We start from the raw sequence: 20,788 nt of genomic DNA on the forward strand, positions 1-20,788 counted from the left end.
GGGACAGGTCTGCTCTGTGTCCCCAGAGTCAGGACTAAACATGCGACAGGTCTGCTCCGTGTCCCCAGAGTCAGGACTAAACATGGGACAGGTCTGCTCCGTGTCCCCAGAGTCAGGACTAAACATGGGACAGGTCTGCTCCGTGTCCCCAGAGTCAGGACTAAACATGGGACAGGTCTGCTCTGTGTCCCCAGAGTCAGGACTAAACATGGGACAGATCTGCTCTGTGTCCCCAGAGTCAGGACTAAACATGGGACAGGTCTGCTCTGTGTCCCCAGAGTCAGGACTAAACATGGGACAGGTCTGCTCTGTGTCCCCAGAGTCAGGACTAAACATGGGACAGTTCTGCTCTGTGTCCCCAGAGTCAGGACTAAACATGGGAAAGGTCTGCTCTGTGTCCCCAGAGTCAGGACTAAACATGGGTCAGGTCTGCTCTGTGTCCCCAGAGTCAGGACTAAACATGGGACAGGTCTGCTCTGTGTCCCTAGAGTCAGGACTAAACATGGGACAGGTCTGCTCTGTGTCCCCAGAGTCAGGACTAAACATGGGACAGGTCTGCTCTGTGTCCCCAGAGTCAGGACTAAATCGACTGAGTCCTGAGCTCACCTTCTCGTAGTACTCCACGTTCTTCTCAGTTGCGGATAGAAAAGCTGATCTGAGGTCAGTTCTCATGCTGTTCCGCCAGCTGGACCAGTCTCCCTTCAAGGCGTTGTTGGCCAGCTCCACGCGGTCCGCCAGCCCGTCCACCTCGTCCTGCAGCTGCGGGGGGAAAGACACAAGGCAACGAATGAACACTTCCGGGGAAACAAACCTCCCAGTCTGACGAATACATCAACTGCTCAGTGAAACAAATATGATTCAAATGGGGTTGTCAGTTAGATATTGCCTGTTATCATCAGAGATGGAAAAAGAGTCGCAAGTCGTTACCGCCTCAACCCTTGTTAAGTGTCGATCGCACATTTCCCTTCATATAAGAGTCACAAATACTTTAATAATCCGAGGGGGAAGTTGTTTTGTTTCAAACAAGAAATATAAAACAGTACATATACACGGTATATAACTATCTCATCTCATCTTCAGCCTCTTATCCGGGGTCGGGTCGCGGGGGCAGCAGCTTTAGCAGGGAACCCCAAACTTCCCTTTCCCGGGCCACATTAACCAGCTCTAACTGGGGGATCCTGAGGCGTTCCCAGGCCAGTGTGGAGATCTAATCTCTCCACCTGGTCCTGGGTCTTCCCCGAGGCCTCCTCCCAGCTGGACGTGCCTGGAACACCTCCCTAGGGAGGCGCCCAGGGTTCATCCTTACCAGATGATCCTGAACCACCTCAACTGGCCCTTTTCAACGCAAAGGAGCAGCGGCTCTACTCCGAGTTCCTCACGGATGCTGAACTTCTCCCCCTCTCTCTAAGGGAGACTCCAGCCCCCCTCCTGAGGAAACACATTTCAGACGCTTGTACCCGCGACCTGGTTCTTTGGGTCCTGACCCAGCTTTCATGACCACAGGTGAGGGTAGGAACCAGGATTGACCGGTAGATCCAGAGCTTTGTCTTCCTCAGTTCTCTTTTGGTCACAACGGTGCGGTAGAGCGACTGCAGCACCGCCCCCGCTGCTCCGATTCTCCGGCCAAACTCACGCTCCATCGTCCCCTCACCTGGAACACGATCCTGAGGTCCTTGAACTCCTTCACTCGGGGTCAGGACTTGGGGTATACAACATATGTATTTTACCTACTATATATATATATATATATATATAATAGGTAAAATATCAAGTGGTTAGCATTGTCGCCTCACAACGAGAGGGTTCCTGGTTTGAATCCCTTCTGTGTGGAGTTTCCATGTTGTCCCCGTGTCTGCGTGGGTTTTCTCCGGGTTCTCCGGTTTCCTCCCACAGTCCAAAGACGTGCAGGTGTTCGGTTCATTGATGACTCTAAATCACCCGTAGGTGTGAATGGTTGTCCGTCTCTGTGCGTCTCTATGTGTCCTGTGATAGACTGGCGTCCTGTCCAGGGTGGACCCCGCCTCACGCCCGATGTCAGCTGGGATCGGCTCCAGCCCCCCGGCGACTAATAACGTGCAAAGAGACCACTGCTTCATCCCATTACGCCTTTAATCACATAAGAATACTTTTGATACGTCCTTCTGTCGATCTTTATTATCGGTTATTCAATTTTTCCGCATGTCCATTTATTTAATGCTGCTGTGACGCCCACTCCACATAAAGCCTTTTTGAATGTTGCTGAGTCGGCCTTCTGCTCTGATAGGAGTGCTGAATGGAAGAAATAAATCCTGACAACAAAGTGAGAGCGGACGTTAAATATTTAATGTGTGTATGGATCGGCGCCACATGCCACAATAATCAGCCTGAGATAGTTTACTGTGCTTTTCCCTTAATGCACAAATACACACGACTCAACGAGAACGGCCGTACAGAAGATTACAGGGCACACGGTGTAAGACAAACACTGCAAATGTAGGAATGAAGCTACCTGTCCATCCATGACTGCACGAGTGATTCCTCTTTAACACTGAACCAGTCAATATGTTTAGTGAGGGATCAAATTACTTTGTGTAATGTGTGTTAACACTGCTCCTCTGTTACTACACTGCAGCTGAAGAAGAGGAGGGAGTTCGTTGTTGTGTTAGTCACTCAGTGTGTGTCCATCAAGCCCCCCACCAGCCTTTGCCTACAGTGAGCCCCCCATTGGTTGATCCAATCAGGAAGTGCCAGAAACGTCAGTTCTCTGAGTGTCCACTAGGGGCAGGTTTCATAACAGAGCAGTTTCTCATTGAGCCCCATGTTAAACAGGCTGTTTACACAACATCATTAAACCTGTTTAAGGACAAAAGAACATTCTAGTCTGTGTGTTTAGCTCAGATCTCCATGACAACACTGAGGGGGAGGGGCTAGTTTTTATTTTATCGAAGGTTATAGTTTATTAATAATTAGGGGCGTGGCCTCTTGAGTGACAGCTAGCCTCTGCCCCTCACTTCTCCTCGGAGGTAAACGTCAGCCAGATGGACGTACGCCCCTCCCCCCAACGTCACATACATGCCCTTTTTTGGTAGGAGGGAATGAGGCGGAGTCAAAGTCTGATAAGATGGAGACTCCTGTAGGCGAGGACGATTGGATCAAGTTGAGAGAACTGACCCTGACGGAGACGCTACGTCCATTTTTTATACAGTCTATGAGAGTGACATCACTGTTTCACAGATCATCCGTCACTGTGCTGTCATATTACTATTACCACTTATTACAAAGAACATTAAACCGGGTTATGGAAACGTACATTTACCCAGGGTACAGTGTTTATAGCGTTTGAAAAACCTGAGTATTGCCTTAACCCGGATATAATCGAGTTTGTAAACGGCATGCGATCGCATTGATTGTGCTCTAAGGGTTGCAGCCGAAGAAGAGGAGGGAGATTGTTCGTCACTCAGTGTGTTTACATCAATCCCCCACCACAGCGACTTCCTGGTTAATCCAGTCAGGAAGTGCCAAAAACCGCAGTTCTCCGCAGAGTGTCCAACCTGGAAATGGTCTTTCCCCGGTTAAGGGTTCACCCCGTTTACATGAAAGGGAGTTGACAGGGGGGAAAACAGTAGAAACAACGCTTTGCCAACACACAACGGGTCCGAATACGTCTTTACTTCCCGTGCAGCTTTGTCAAAATCACAACAATTTAGAAAGCGGGACGGACGATGGACGACTTTTGAATTACGGCAGAAACTTCTTGGTAGTCATGTTAGTTGCCACACGTGCACACACACACGTTAGCACACAGTTGCTGATTTCTACATCCAGCAGACACACAGCAACATCAGCAATCACCTGGGGTCTTTTCATGTGATATGCTCCCTCTGAACACACTCCAGTAACCAACATTTCAGACACCACCGCCACCTATTACTGTAACAATTTGGTTTCAGCCTCGCCCAAGATTCTCCATTTCATCCAGTGAAGCCCAATCCACTTGTTCAATTCAATTCAATTTTATTTACAGTGCCAAATCATAACCAAAGTTATCTCAGGACACTTTACAGAGTAGGTAAAGACCACACTCTATGACTTATTTATGATTTACAGAGACCCAACAATTCCCCCGTAGAGTACGGTGGAGTTGAAAACCTTCACTATAACAGACAGGAACGTCAGACAGACCCAGCTCTGTGGAGGACGCACATCTGTCTGCACCGGAGAGAGGAAGACAAGGAGAGAGAGAGAGAGAGAGAAAAGACAGACAGATGGACAGAGAGAGACAAAGACAGACAGATGGACAGAGAGAGACAAAGATAGACAGATGGACAGAGAGAGAGACAAAGACAGACAGGTGGACAGAGAGAGAGACAAAGACAGACAGATGGACAGAGAGAGAGACAAAGACAGACAGGTGGACAGAGAGAGAGACAAAGACAGACAGGTGGACAGAGAGACAAAGACAGACAGATGGACAGAGAGAGAGACAAAGACAGACAGATGGACAGAGAGAGACAAAGACAGACAGATGGAGAGAGAGACAAAGACAGACTCAAAGACAGATGGACAGAGAGACAAAGACAGACAGATGGACAGAGAGAGACAAAGATAGACAGAGAGAGACAAAGACAGACAGATGGAGAGAGAGACAAAGACAGACTCAAAGACAGATGGACAGAGAGACAAAGACAGACAGATGGACAGAGAGAGACAAAGATAGACAGATGGACAGAGAGAGAGACAAAGACAGACAGGTGGACAGAGAGAGAGACAAAGACAGACAGATGGACAGAGAGAGAGACAAAGACAGACAGGTGGACAGAGAGAGAGACAAAGACGGACAGATGGACAAAGACAGACACTAAGACAGACACACTTCCAGTAACTATAATAATATCTATAGTAATGTGAATATGACTTATTAATACAGCAGAACAGTAGAAACAAGCACAGCTAAGGTGATAGATTATAACAGCAGCAGGAAGCATCACGCACAAAGTGAATTGAATCCTGTTTCTGAACAAACGCGCTGGAAACAGTTTCTCTTTTTGGGGTCCTCCATGTAACACACAGTAGTAACACACAGTAGTCAGGCTGTTCATTTATTCAGCTGGGTCACAAGTCAATGGGCTGGAGTCCATATCTGACTGTTGACTTCCTAATGCATCACTGTATTTAACAAATGAAATGAATATTAGACTGACTTCAATGTGCATTTCACAGATTTCCCCTCCTCCACCAGCTTCATTTAATCTAAAGTAGTATCACTTTGGTCAAACTGTGAAATAAATAATAGTTTTCTAAGATGTATTTAATACTTAAAATAACCAATTCTTGGATTCTTAAAAACTACTAAAGCACAGATCCCAAAGACTTTAAACAAACTCAGTAAATAAAGGTGAAATAAGCTTTAGTGTGTAGCACCTGTTCCTCTCTGTGTCCTGCTAAAATAGAGCAACACTGCCCCCTCCTGGCCGCGCTGCATCATAGCAACATGTTCAGGCTGAATCCCATAAAAAGCCAAGTACATGTTTGCACAGGTAGCCTCCTCTAGCCTCCTCTGTACCTCAGGTGTCGCTGCCCGGCCATGTCTCTGTAGTGACAGCTAGTGTTTGTGTAGGTGTGTGTGTGTGTGTCAGCGTGGCTGTGTGTGTTTGTGTGAGTGTGTGTATGAACGTATACATATGTGTGTATGTGTCTCTGTGCATGACTGTGGGTTATTTTAACTTTCTTCTCCTGGTTTGATTTGATGTTTCTCTTTTTCTGTACATCTCTGTCGCACTATGCGATACTTCTCTGTATGAAAAGCACCAAATAAATAAAATAAAGGTTAAAGGTACACAAGTGCGGAGCTTAAATGCCGTGCTGTCTGAAGCTCAGAGGGAGTCTCATCACACTGGTCAGCAGAGTTTGGAGCGACCGCTCTGACCTGAACTCTCTAGACCTTTGCTTCGATGGAGTCCAGATCTCATCATAGCAAACAGAGCTGACAGCTGTTTTCTAAAGACAAACACTGGAAATACGAGTAAAAGAACCACTGATCATAAGGATATAGACGCACTACACATACACATGAAGCCTGTAGTAAAAGGCTCTGTGGGCGACAGTGGCTCAGTGGAAGCGTGGGTCGATCCCCACCTCCCCCGGTCCACATGTCGAAGTGTCTTTGGGCAAGACACTGAACCCTGAATTGCTCCCTGTGCTGCGCATGGGTGTGTAAATGTGGTAGATTGGATTAGATGGTGTGTAGATGTCCACTGCCATCAGTGTGAACGTCTGTGTGAACGGGTGAATGTGTCAAACACTGTGAAAGCTCCTTGAGTAGTCAGAAGACTAGAAAGGCGCTTTATAAGCACAAGTCCAAGGGTGTTTCTAGCTTGACTGTGCATTACAGTGCAATGCTTTATGAGATAATAAATCCAAGATGGAAGCTGAGGAGTCAGCAACAAAGATGGACAGGTTTTATAAGTCGCTAACGTGAGTAAGTAATTAAGTAAGCAGTCGTTTTGAATTTGACGCCTGCATCATCCAAAAAAGCTGCGACAGCGGCATGTTTACCACTTTCCTTTTCACAACAATCAATCACTTTGGGAACTGAGGACACCAATTGTTGAAGCTCTGTAGGTGGAACTCTTTCCCATTCGTGCTCGATGTACGTCTTACTCAACCGTTCACCTCTGACTCAGCTATTTGGGAACGTGTCGCAGGCATTCAATCTAAAATGAGTGAAGATGTTCATCTGGTAAAGATGAACCCTGGGCGCCTCCCTAGGGAGGTGTTCCAGGCACGTCCAGCTGGGAGGAGGCCTCGGGGAAGACCCAGGACCAGGTGGAGAGATTAGATCTCCACACTGGCCTGGGAACGCCTCAGGATCCCCCAGTTAGAGCTGGTTAATGTGGCCCAGGAAAGGGAAGTTTGGGGTCCCCTGCTGGAGCTGCTGCCCCTGAGAACTTGCTTTGGTTAATGTCTTAGGACGAGATATGAGAGTTGGGGTTGACGTTGGATTCTGGTTGAATGCTCGACAACTGTCTGATGACAATTTAGCCTCTGTGGGCTACGGCTAACACTTCATGGTTTCCGTTAAAGCCAATGGATATCCGGGCCAAGACTTCCTCCTCCGAGCGCTGGTCATTGTTCACGATCCGATTAGCAACTTTAAAGTGTAATGCCGGCGCAAAATCATCCCAGGGTCTTTTTCGGCACTCACATAACAACTATTAACGGAGAAATCCAGGAGAGATGCTATCAGCCAAACGTGGCTAACAGTGATTAGCTCGGGGCAGCACGGTCATTTTGTGACGCTTTTGTTGTGTTTTGCATTAGATTTTACAATTGTTTTCACTTTATGCTGTGTTTTGCGTCTGTTTTTAGTAATTTTTTCACCTTTTTGTGGTGTTTTCATCAGGTTTTAGTCATTTTTTTCACCTTTTTGTGGTGTTTTCATCAGTTTTTAGTCATTTTTTTCACCTTTTTGTGGTGTTTTCATCAGTTTTTAGTCATTTTTTTCACCTTTTTGTTTAGTTTAACCACTAATGCTGCTGAAAATAACAGCAAACCTCTGCAGCAGCATGAGAAGAGTCCCTACACACACAACAAAGCACCAATGGGCTCCTTCCTTTGGGATTGACTTTGGTAATCCACTGTAATGGACATTACTATGAGAGGAGCTGGTACAGGGGCCAGTAGGTAAGTCTATAAAACACTCTTTAATAAACTCTGGCTTCACTAACTACATTGTTGCTGCTTTGTTGTGTGTGTAGGGACTCTTCTCATGCTGCTGCAGAGGTTTGCTGTTATTTTCAGCAGCATTAGTGGTTAAAAAAGACCTTTGAATGCCTTCACCGTGCTGTTGTAGCGACTCTCCGGGATTTCTCCGTAAACACAGAAGCCTTTGGGCCTGTACCCCCCACCCCTTGTTAACAGGACACACAGTTTTAATACAGCGACACAGCTCTTCTTCCTGATTCCTCAAATGACAACTTCTTACAAATTAGCTTCCTTTCCCTTTCGCAGCTGATGAAAAAAACGTAATAAAAGCCGAACTAAAGCCTGTGTGTTTCCTCTGCGCTCACTCCGCGCAGCGTGGGGCCACATCAACGGACACACTAACAAAGGCATCCATTTGACATTTCCTTTCTCATTAGTGCAGATCTGTTAAAGGCAGAAGCAGACTGATATGTATTAGAGGCTGGGGCACTGAACACACACACACACACACACACACACACACACAGGCACACACACACACGCACACTCACTAATTAAAGCAGGAATACAATATAGGTCTGTGGGGGAGAATCCCAGTCCTGCTTCTTAATTAAAATCTCACAGATGGATTTTGATATCAGCTGGGTGAAGGGGATACACACACCTGCAAATCCACACGCACACACACACACACACACACACACACACACACACACACACACACACACACACACCTCTGGTAAAGTGACTAAAAATAGCTCTGTCCTTTGCTCGCCTAACTTTACGCCTTCGTTCTCTGTCTCCTGACATTTGGAAGCGACTCTCCGTCCACAGAGGATATGGGAATTTTCATTACGCTGCGATTAGGCGACGGGCTCACAGTGCGAAATAATATTGACGGCTCTTATTCCCGCTGAGCTGAGGACTGACTTCCAAGCCGGGATATTTTAGATAATCCTCCCAGGAAGCTGTTTCCTCACCAGTGCGAGTGGAGGACGGGCCCTGTGGGAGAGGCCCCACTCCGCGCTGCACTTTATTACACCTAATCTCTGGGAAGACGACTGGAGGACACAAACACATTGACTGGCTCGGAGGGACACGAGGCTGGAGGAGGGGCGTGCGTGTGATTTCCTGGCGGTGTGTGTGTGTGTTAGACTTACAGCTTCCTGGTCGACTTTTCTGGATGCCAGCGCCTCGTTCTTGGCTTCGAACTCGGCCTGGATGTTGTCCCTCCGTCTCATCACGGCCTAAGACAGAAGAGGAACAGACATTTTTGTTGACTGAGGAACAAACTGATCTCATTTACGCATCTCGATTCGTGTCCCCGCTGCCGGGAAGTCTCGGTGTGATTGTCCACTTGGTGCGGAGCGTTACCATCAGTGACCACTGATGAGGAGCTTCGTGTGTTCAGCCTCGGTCCCCTGTTTGTCTCTGCTGGTTCACTTAACGCATGTGTGTATACTATGACCAATAACGCACGTCTTCCTGTCCTTAGAGAGCAGGAACCACCACACCTGCTTTGCTTTTCTAATAAAAGAGACTGAAACTGACTGGATTTATTTGCCCTTTGCCGGGTTTTTATTAGATGACCCCTCCCCTGGCCTTTTATTGCTTATTGATATCACTGGGTGTTGTTTGTTTTCAGCTTACCTTTAGTTGATCTTATTGATTTTTGGAGGATTATTAACCCGGCAGTGTCAATTTGTTCTCTAAGGGCGCCCTCACACTGTGCGTGCGTCCCATGCCCCGTGCTTTAGGGTCCTTGTACCCCCCTCCAGGCCCGTTTGTACTCACACTACCTGGGCCTCGGAGAATGCTTCTTGCTGCCTATACGTCATCACGCCGTAACACGTCACACGCATTGATGACGTCATGGCGATGCATGGCTTTGTTTACAAATCTTTCCGTAGACCTCTGAGTTTTTGTGCGTCTTGTCGACTGTTTTTGAATCTTTTCATCGACCAAATCTGCAGTAAACACTCCACCTCCGCATCACACCAACGTGAACCTTTCACCGCCATTGTTTGAAATGTCCGCGCATGGTCCCTCCTTCTTTTTTCTATGTCCCAACAGGCGCACAGGAAATGACCTCAGAACCGCCGTAGGCCTCGTGCTCGTACACGTGCGCACGCTCGTGCTCGTAAATGTGCAAACGTGCTTTACAAAAGCCCACCTCTCCCAAACGGGTCGTGGACGGCAACCATACCGCTCCTAGACGTGGTACGGTTGCACTAACACAGGTCAAAGGAACTAGACTTTAGCCGTGAAATGTGCTTGGGCACGGTACAGATGTGTGTGACAAATCCCCAAATTCCCTCACACTGCAGTTCAAAGTGACCTGAATCTGATTTTGTCCTCTCATATGTGACCCATCTCTAATTTGCTTTGGACAGTGTGAACAACACAAGTCGCACTGAATCTGACATTTTCCATCAGAATCAGGTCCCTTTAAATGTGCTACTGAATCAGATTCAGATACATGTCGAAGTGGAAGACACTTGGGCAAGACGCTGAACCCCGAATTGCTTGATTAGATGGTCTCTAGATGTCCACTGCCATCAGTGTGAATGTCTGTGTGAATGGGTGAATGTGACAAACACTGTGAAAGCACCTTGAGTAGTCAGAAGACTAGAAAGGCGCTATAGAAGTACAAGTCCATTTACTGCGAATTTGAGGTCATTCTGACCCGTGCTGCACTGTTTTGTAAATTAATGACAAATAAAAGTTGATTGTGATCTGAAACTTGGGAGAAATGAACATGAGAAACCAAGATTACAGCTTTCCCTGACATTATAGCATGTGGCTAGCTACGTGTAGCAGTGTAATGCAATGTAAACACTGCAGTAACATCATGTTGGACCGTGTAGTTTATGGTTTCTATAATATCGAGTGGCATTTTCTCACAGTAACTGTCTGATGAATGGTTGTGACGGCCATAGCCGTGTGTACTTGTGTGCTTGCCTTTTTGTTACCTTTTATAGGTGTCTGTGGCCTGCTGCCTTTGCTGATGGGAAGCTGTCTGCTGCTGTAGCCCTGCCTCTGCTGCTGTAGCCCTGCCTCTGCTGCTGTAGCCCTGCCTCTGCTGCTGTGTGTCTCCGCCTCTACCTATGATTGCCACTGGCTGCACCTGTGGGGGAGCCTTTAAAAAGCCCGGCCTCCTGAGTTCACTCTCTTCCTGACTGCTGAGATGAAGCTTGTACCTGTGGTGATTGTGTTTGTTGAATTCACAAACTGGAAGTAAAAGTTCACAATTGACTCTGTTGTGTGTGGTCCTTCCTTCTTTGTTGCGGCCTTAACGAGCAGGTCGTAACATGGTGTTGAATTGAATTTGAGGCAGATCTCTCTCACTCTAATGATCTGTGATTGGCCAATGTCTCCTGTTAAAGCTAAACTTTCTAACGCACAGAGCCAAGGGGAGTTGCAGAAGTCTCCATTCTCCTGCTGGGTGTTCAGATGTGAGCAGGGTGGTCCGGGGCTCACCTTCAGGGTCTCGCCACAGAGGACGTACTCGTGAAGAGCAGGGACGAGGACTTCAGACAGATGGTGGATCTGCTCTTCCGTTTCCTTGCTACACCTCTCCACGCAGCTGGCTACACCCTTCAGTGGCTCGGCCAGCTCCTCCTCTGACTCCGCCCACTGGGTGTAGGTGGGGCTGTACTGCTTGAGCTCATCCAGATACTCTGGAAGCACAGAGGACACACTTACACATAAAGCCGACCAAGATACGTTTCTTTTATCGTCCTTTTACAATTCTTTACTTATTATTATTATTTTTATGCATTTTTATTTACAGTTAAATCAAAGAATAACAGAGAAATAGCAGAAAAGAACTAAGAAACACAAAACCTAAAGATCCCCTCATGACATAAAAAATAGCGTCTCCGCTGGGGTCTGTTCTCTCAACTTGATCCAATCGTCCTCGCCTACCGGAGTCCCCAGCTTGTCAGACTTTTACTCCGCCTCATTTCCTCCTACCAAAAAAGGGCATGTATGTGACGCTGGGGGGAGGGGCGTACGTCCATCTCCTCGGATGTATACGTCCGAGTGAGGGCCAGAGGCTAGCTGTCACTCAAGAGGCCACGCCCCTAATTATTTGTAAACTTTAACCTCCAATAAAATAAAAACTAGCCCCTCCCCCTCAGTGTTGTCATGGAGATCTGAGCTAAACACACAGACTAGAATGTTCTTTTGTCCTTAAACAGGTTTAATGATGCTGTGTAAACGGCCTGTTTAACATGGGGCTCAATGAGAAACTGCTCTGTTATGAAACCTGCCCCTAGTGGACACTCAGAGAACTGACGCTGACGGAGCTTCCTGATTGGATCAAACAGGAAGTGGCTGTGGTGGGGGCTTGGTGATAAAGTGTGATAGAGTGGCCTTAATCTCTGTAAATGAACTCCTCGGTGAGCCCGCTGCAGTACCTCTCTGTTCCTTGATGATCCTCTGGGTGACTTTGTCCACGGAGCAGATCTTGGTACTGAAGTCCTCCACGTACTCCTGCATCACAGTGAACTCCTCCGGCCGGCTTCTCAGGCCTCGTACCGAGTTGGCCACGGCCCTCACCGTCTCGCCCATCCTGCTCAGGAAACCTGGACCCTGTTTCTTGTGAGACATCAACTCCTGCCGGGGGTCACACACACGGGCTTTGAATCAGTCTGTGCATCAGTGACAGTCAAGCTCCTCAATGTTCATACGGGTCTGAATGCATCACATGTGACTTGATTGTTAGAGACCATAGATAAGATGCCTCCCTGTGATGAGCTGCAACTATCTGGCTCCAGCTAATATACATGTAGCTTAGCGGGAACGAATGCCATCTGCCTCGTGTGTGTGTGTGTGTGTGTGTGTGTGTGTGTGTGTGTGTGTGTGTGTGTGAGAGAGAGACCTGTGCAGTGAGGAAGACTTTGAAGTGCTGGTTGTAAGACAGTATGGGATGCTCTGAGATCTTGTTGAGGAAGCGGTGCAGAGCTTTCCTCCTGGTCTCGATGAAGCTGTCGTTGAAGCGCTCCACCATGCCTTTCATCACAAACTTCTCCGGCAGTGGCTGAAGACACAGCGACATCATATTCAGGCCTTGCGTGTGTATCACCCAATCGAAACCCTCCAGACTCACAGAATACACTGGATGTTGTGGCGTTATGTGTGTTTTTCTTCAAATCAGTGTGCTTTGGCAGTTATGTACAGTATGTGTGGCATCCAGAATCTGTGGACTGCAGCAGCCCACAGATGTGTGAAGCTGCTGCCGTGGTGTGGTGTGTGGACACGTACGTGGACGATGAGGGTCGGGTGGTTTTCTTCCAGTCTGCTTCGGAGCCACAGGAAGTCCTGGTAGCGCCTGCGTACCTCGTACTCACTGGAGTCAAACTCACTCCGCGTGGTCTGGAGAGAGAGTTTCGCAAGTCAGAACCAGGACAGGATGAAGTCCAGACAATGGAACATGTGAAATCCTCATCATCGTGCCAACAAAGTACGAACGTTGTGGCAATAACCAGACACGCCAGTCTCTCACGTGTGAAATACGTGCGCTAACAACATGCAAGCGCAGCCGGCCCAGCTGTCACAATCATATCATAGCTGATATTTGTTAGCTGCTATGTTAATGTCCTGAATGCTGAGTGCAGCTCTGACTGTTTGGGGATAAAAACATGCAGTTTCTCAATTTCTCCAAAGCAGACAGTGCGCCTTATAACCCGGTGCTCCTTATATATGGACCAATATTGAGCCACAACAGGTCTTCAACTACGGTGAGCAGCCGCCGACTCTAATTTCCCCCGTAGAAGAAGTAACGCGCGGTGCATGTTGAGACATACGACTGCGCGAAGCGTGCCGTTTCGTTTCCATGTGTGTGTTTGTGTAAAGAGCCCAAAATGGCTCCTGTTAAGAGACACGCTTACGACGCAGAGTTTACACTCAAGGCCATTAGTCACGCAGGAGAACACGGGAATAGAGCAGCAGCCAGAGAGTTGAACATGAACCAATCAATGGTGCCGAAGTGGAGGAAGCAACAAGACGACCTCCCCTGACTGTTTTGTTGACATTCCCTTTAGCGCAGCTCCATCTAATGGATGCAGAACGTAACCCCAGCCTCGACTGTAGCGTCTGTTCTATGCGCCTTATAGTGCGGAAAATACGGTATTTGAATTCTTCTGCATACTTTGGTCCGTAAAGAGGGTTGAATGGGATAAAATGGGTCCGACTATAAAGCCGAGACTCTTGTGGATTCAATGAGCCCGACTGTATTCATGTGTGATGATGTTAGTCCCCACAGAAGACATTTCACTGTAGTGAGAACAGTGTCTTAAACCTGAGCTCACTGTCGTTATAGATGAATTAAGAGGAAGAGATCTGACTCGGGTGTGTGATCATTTTACTAAACCTACTGTAAAATAGGTGTGTATGGGGAAAAGGATGAATCTGCACATTATCAGAACTCAAAAATTGATTTATTTCCGCCAAAATGGTCAAAGCTGCATCTTCCTCGTCGTCAAAAGGCGTCAACAGCAGAGCCGTATAAGGTCAAAGTTAAGAAAGCTAGTGAAATGCTCTAATCCCTTGTCTAAACGAGGGATCGCAGCACTGATTCCCAGCTATGGTCAATTCACCACGCTGCATGCGTACAGACTCGCATGCGAGCTGCTCACCTTGGTCACGACTCTGTACATGATGAAGGTTTCGATGGCAGTGACGTGGCTCTCCGGGTTATCCACGGTGACGAAGAGGTCTTTGGTGTTGGCATCCTGCTCCCCCTCCCCCTCTTCCTCCCCCTCCTCCTCCAGTCTGTACTGGTTGACCATGGAGCTCGGAGAGTTGGGCATGGGACTTCCATCTGCCAGGGACGCGTCCTGGACCAATGAGACAATGCCACGGTTAGCCAACGGTAATGATTACGGCAAACACGCTCCGTTACTTCTCCTGTGAAGAAAAGGGTTAGTTCAACCTCGTGGATGTCTTTGAGGGGAGACCGTATTATAACGGCCGTGTGAGCAAAGCTCTCCGACAGCAACGAAAGTACCTTGATGTTCACCGCTCTGCCCGTTGACTCAGGGCGCACTCCCACTGTCCATCCGTACCGTGCCCAAACAGGTTTCACGGTTAAAGTCTGGTTCCTTTGACCAGTGTGAGTGCAACCGTACCGCGCCTAGGAGCGGTCCAGTTGCCGGACCACGGCCCGTTTGGGAGAGGTGGGCTTTAGAAAAGCACGTGTGCACATGTACGAGCACGAGCGCGCGCACGCGTACGAGCACGCGTACGAGCACGAGGCCTAAATGATAATGATTATGGCATAATAATGCAAGTACGCACTTTCAAAGATCAATAAACTTTTATTTCTAAAGAATATTTAACACGAGAACTTGAAGACATTTGATATATCCAAAAAAAACAATAAATCAAATTGACTTATTTTAACAAATTGGCGTTTAGTTGCTACTGTTTTAAAACGACTGCGTCACAGCGGCTCAGGTGAAGTGGTTCACCGCGGTCTTTGGGTTTGAACCTTAAGTGCTCCCACACGGCATTTCTCCGAATCTCAACTAGCGTGTCCTCTAACCTGCTCCTCACAGGGCTCTCCTGCTGCACTCTGGGTAACTCCAGGGGGTGTTCCTCCCCACACGGAGACCGCGCCGATCAAAAGTGACTTACACCAGACGAGGGTGAACTCCTGATTAGAGAGGGCTCATTGGAAACAGATGCAGCGCAGTGAAACCTCTTGTCCTCCAGTCTCTTTGATGGAGGGACGCCAGGAAAACGGACTGTGACTCAGTTGGTAGAGCGAGTCGACCCATGTTCGATCCCCGCCCTGCCCTACTTGTGTCATGGTCGTTGTGTCCTTGGGCGAGACACTTCACCCACCTTGCCTCGCGTGAAAGCGTCTGACTGCTGTATGTTTGAGGAGGCGATCAGGGGTCTGTAGGCGCTGATCGGCTGCCACGCTTACGTCAGTCTGCCCCAGTGCAGCTGTGACTACGGCGTTGTTTACCACCACCGCATACATGTGTGAATGGATGGACCCTGGACTCTGTAAAGCGCCTTGAGCACTGAGAAAGACACTAAACGTACACATTTTAAAAAGGAGCTGATTGTAACTCTGGAAGATTGTGACTTTCAGTTTCCAACAGTATGCACCCGGTTTATGTTCGACTGGGCACTGGGAGCCATCTGGGCCCCGTGGGCGCATTCGTAAATCCTCAAACCTGTCCAGATGGCATGTGGGGTGAGGATCTGACTGAGGCTGAATACGCTCAGTAAAAAAAACCAAACTGGACTTGATTCATTCCCAATGAGTTCATCCCTTCTCTCACACAGACTGTACTAGAAACTGTGAGGAACTATGAGGAACGTACCGGGGAACCGACACTGAGGAGGTGGACGATCAGCAGGGACAGCAGAAGATGAGTCACTCTTTTTATACAGAGATGGATGACTGGAGAAGGCACGTGACCGGGTCCCTCAGGAGATACTGTGGGCGGTGCTGCGGGAGTATGGGGCGAGGGGGTCACTTCTGTGGGGTGGGCCATCCAATCTCTGTACACCCAAAGTGAGAGCTGGGTCCGGATCCTTGGCAGTAAGTCAGATTCGTTCCCGCCAGGGGTGCGCTTTGTCACCAGCAAAGGATCCTGTCCGTGAAAATCACGATCAGTTCTTTTGCGTTAAAAGGAGCCAGTTGAGGTGGTTCAGGATCATCTGGTAAGGATGAACCCTGGGCGCCTCCCTAGGGAGGTGTTCCAGGCACGTCCAGCTGGGAGGAGGCCTCGGGGAAGACCCAGGACCAGGTGGAGAGATTAGATCTCCACACTGGCCTGGGAACGCCTCAGGATCCCCCAGTTAGAGCTGGTTAATGTGGCCCGGGAAAGGGAAGTTTGGGGTCCCCTGCTAAAGCTGCTGCCCCCGCGACCCGACCCCGGATAAGAGGCTGAAGATGAGACTGCAGTGGATTTGGACTCAAGTTGAGGGAAACCCTTTAAAGCCGGGATTCGAACCAGGAAACTTTTCGCTGTGAGGCGACAGTGCTAACCACCACACCACCTTGTTACCACCAAGTTATGATAACAAAACGTTTACATGCTGCTGTGCTTTTGATTTTCATTAGTACTTGTTTCTAGTAGCTCCCACTTCAGCACGACACACACACACACACACACACACACACACACACACACACACACACACACACACACACACACACACACACACACACACACACACACACACACACACACACACACACACACACACACACACACACACACACACACACACACACACACACACACACACACACACACACACACACACAGCAGCATTACTGTCATGGCTGATAACAAAAGACCAGTGCGGATATCACAACAATACTTGCCGCCAACTGACAAAATGAATAAATGCAAAATACTGCGGTATCTAACGGTGACATCAGGCCTTTCCACAGTGGACACGTTCAAAATGACCATATTTATGCAAACAGCACTGAACCACAACCGTTCTGCCTGCAGGTCTGTTTCCTGTGACGACGGCCGAGAAGCTGCTGAGGTCAGCGGTCCTGCCCTTTCGCACCCGTCCACACAACAACAAACAAATAAAGAGACAAAAGGTGACGGCTTCCCTCCTCATCATCGGACACTACACACGCAGCAGTGAGCTCTCACTGGCAGCACATGATGCAAACCCAAATGACATGCAAAGAGTAAACACAGATAACACTCGTCTTCATGGAACTGGTTGTTATGGTAACGACACGATCCCCTACCTCTGTTTCCAGGTAGCGCAGATGTCGTCGTAAATTGTGACGGACAGCACGAGCCTGTGTGTAACCACGTTATATTTCTATCACTTCACTTTAGCACAAGTTCTGGCTCCTACAGGGCACTTTAGCATGCATTTTGGCTCCTAGAGCGCACTTTAGCACGTGTTTTGGCTCCTAGAGGGCACTTTAGCACGCATTTTGGCTCCTAGAGGGCACTTTAGCACAGGTTTTGGCTCCTAGAGGACACTTTAGCAGCATTTTGGCTCCTAGAGGGCATTTTAGCACAAGTTTTGGCTCCTAGAGGGCACTTTAGCAGCATTTTGGCTCCTAGAGTGCACTTGAGCTCACGTTTTGGCTCCTAGAGTGCACTTAAACATGCATTTTGGCTCCTCAGGGACACTTTAGGAATCCAAATAAATATATAAAAAGAGACAAAAGGTGACGGCTTCCCTCCCCCAGATGGGCTGATCATCGTCATCGGACACTACACACGCAGCAGTGAGCTCTCACTGGCAGCACATGATCCAAACCCAAACGACATGCAAAGAGTAAACACAGATAACACCCGTCTTCATGGAACTGGTTGTTATGGTAACGACACGATCCGCTACCTCTGTTTCCAGGTAGCGCAGATGTCGTCGTAAATTGTGACGGACAGCACAAGCCTGTGTGTAACCACGTTATATTTCACTTCACTTTAGCACACGTTTTGGCTCCTAGAGTGCACTTTAGCACATGTTTGGGCTCCTACAGCGCACTTTAACATGCATTTTTGGCTCCTAGAGGGCAATTTAGCACACATGTTGGCTCCTAGAGAGCACTTTAACTCACGCTTTGGCTCCTAGAGTGCACTTTAGCACAAGTTTTGGCTCCTAGAGTGCACTTTAGCACAAGTTTTGGCTCCTAGAGTGCACTTTTGCACACATTTTGGCTCCTAGAGTGCACATTAACACCCGTTTTGGTTCCTAGAGTGCACTTTAGCAGCATTTTGGCTCCTAGAGGGCACTTTAGCACATGGTTTGGCTCCTAAAGGGCACTTTAGCACACGTTTTGGCTCCTAGAGGGCACTTAAACATGCATTTTGGCCCCTAGAGTGCACTTTAGATCACGTCCTCGGGGACACTTTAGGAATCCAAATAAATAAATAAAAAGAGACAAAAGGTGATGGCCTTCCCTCCCACTGATAGGCTGGTCGTCGTCATCATCGGACACTACACACGCAGCAGTGAGCTCTCACTGGCAGCACATGATCCAAACCCAAACGACATGCAAAGAGTAAACACAGATAACACCCGTCTTCATGGAACCGGTTGTTATGGTAACGACACGATCCGCTACCTCTGTTTCCAGGTAGCGCAGATGTCGTCGTAAATTGTGACGGACAGCCCGAGCCTGTGTGTAACCACGTTACGTTTCTAAACATGTTCGAGTCACATGTGCCCACAGCCGGAAATGACTAATTGAGATGAGCACCCAGTAGCAAATGGGTTGTTATGGTAACAGGGTAAATATGTTTCCGTGGCGCCAAAGCCTCCACCTCAGCCTCTGAAGCTGCGTTCATTTAAGTTGTATCAGTGGCGTGAACTAGATATAGTACAGGGAGCACATGTTTTGGCTCCTAGAGTGCCCTTTAGCACGCATGTTGGCTCCTAGAGAGCACTTTAGCGCATGTTTTGGCTCCTAAAGGACACTTTAGCACAAGTTTTGGCTCCTAGAGGGAAATTTAGCACACATTTCGGCTCCTAGAGGGCACTTTAGCGCACGTTTTGGCTCCTAGAGTGCACTTTAGCACACGTTTTGGCTCCTAGAGTGCACTTTAGCACATATTTGGGCTCCTAGAGTGAACTTTAGCTCTCGTTTTGGATCCTAGAGGGCACTTTAGCACATGTTTGGGCTCCTAGAGGGCACTTGAGCACACTTTCGGCTCCTAGAGGGCACTTTAGCACAAGTTACGGCTCCTAGAGGGCACTTTAGCACACATTTTGGCTCCTAGAGTGCACTTTTGCACACATTTTGGCTCCTAGAGAGCACTTTAGCACACATTTTGGCTCCTAGAGGGCACTTTAGCACAAGTTGCGGCTCCTAGAGGACACTTTAGCACACGTTTTGGCTCCTAGAGGACACTTTAACACACATTTGGGCTCCTAGAGGACACTTTAGCACAAGTTGCGGCTCCTAGAGGACACTTTAGCACACGTTTTGGCTCCTAGAGGACACTTTAACACACATTTGGGCTCCTAGAGGGCACTTTAGCACACGTTTTTCAACATTAGCCACCAATTAACCACCACAGAGCTCAGATGAACTGCCTGGTGCACAGGTGGACCAGGACCGAGACTTAAAACACGTCCTGGACTTGTTTTCCAGCTAAACTGTTGAAAACTTGATTACTCAGCTACGGATGTGGCTCAGACAGCCGGGTCCTAAAGTCAACTCATCAGCTGATCCAGGACGGTCTCCCCCCCTCCCTCTACCCGTGCCAGCCTGTGGTCTCTGCAGTCCGCCTCACACTGGGGGGGACCCTTAAACCACACAATCATCTGCAAGTTAAAGTTAAAGTTAAGGTTAAAGCGGGTCTGTCAGTGCCGGGGTCAAATCCACGTAGCAGGAGCGGCAGTGGAAGTGTTGAGCCGCAGCTGCAGCCTGACTTTCGGGCACTCCTGGTCCACGTTACCTTGGTGAAGACCTCCAGGTCCTCGTCCTCCTCCAGGTCCAGCATGTGTCCCGAGAAGTCCGCGGGGACCGTGTGTCCGCTCATCTCTCTCTCAAAGGGCCGGAGCTCATCGGATTTATGGGAAAGTAAACTTAACTTCTGCTCCAACTTCAGCGCGAGCGGCAGGAAAAAGCTCCGGACACCGAGGGCGAGGCGGAAGAGCACTTCCTGCGGCGGATTTCAAAATAAAAGCCGCGGCGAACACTTTGTAAAACGACTGGTTCAGAAGAAGTTGATATTTTAAGAATATATTTTATGTTTCACGGAACACTCAAGAGGTTTCATCTTTTCTTTCCCGACAAAGTAGGCTATTGTTTTTTTTATTTATATATATATATATATTTTTTTTTTACTAAAAATACGACAACAAATTATGATTATAACATGAAGGTTAGTTTACGGTAAATTAAACAAAAAAGAAAGCAAAAAAACAACAAAGAAATTGTTGAAAAATGAGTATTAAAGTTTCCTCTAGAAGCCAAAACATGTGCTAAAGTGCACTATAGGAGCCAAAACGTGTGTAAAAGTGACCTTAAGGAGCCAAAACGTGTGCTAAAGTGCCCTCTAGGAGCCAAAACCTGTGCTAAAGTATCCTCATGGCAGCCAAAACATGTGCCAAAGTGCCCCCTAGGAGCCAAAATATGTGCTAAAGT

At 48.1% G+C, this 20,788-nt stretch overlaps 1 protein-coding gene across 1 annotated transcript in view; it reads right to left on the reverse strand.

Moving 5' to 3' along the window:
- Nucleotides 1–20,262, reverse strand: part of snx7 (sorting nexin 7) — a 37,162-nt gene extending 16,900 nt beyond the window's left edge. Inside the window, exons 1-8 of the mRNA XM_083935876.1 lie at nucleotides 20,097–20,262; nucleotides 14,325–14,525; nucleotides 12,952–13,062; nucleotides 12,569–12,727; nucleotides 12,105–12,303; nucleotides 11,164–11,363; nucleotides 8,844–8,930; nucleotides 607–759 (exon numbers count right to left, since the gene is read on the reverse strand). Coding sequence (XP_083792002.1) covers nucleotides 607–759; nucleotides 8,844–8,930; nucleotides 11,164–11,363; nucleotides 12,105–12,303; nucleotides 12,569–12,727; nucleotides 12,952–13,062; nucleotides 14,325–14,525; nucleotides 20,097–20,180 — 1,194 coding nt within the window. The 5' untranslated portion in view covers nucleotides 20,181–20,262. The remainder of the gene's footprint in view (nucleotides 1–606; nucleotides 760–8,843; nucleotides 8,931–11,163; nucleotides 11,364–12,104; nucleotides 12,304–12,568; nucleotides 12,728–12,951; nucleotides 13,063–14,324; nucleotides 14,526–20,096) is intronic.
- Between the last annotated feature and the right edge of the window lie 526 nt (nucleotides 20,263–20,788).

The sequence above is a fragment of the Echiichthys vipera genome (genome assembly GCF_963691815.1).
Source record: "Echiichthys vipera genome assembly, chromosome: 21".
NCBI lineage: Eukaryota > Metazoa > Chordata > Actinopteri > Perciformes > Trachinidae > Echiichthys > Echiichthys vipera.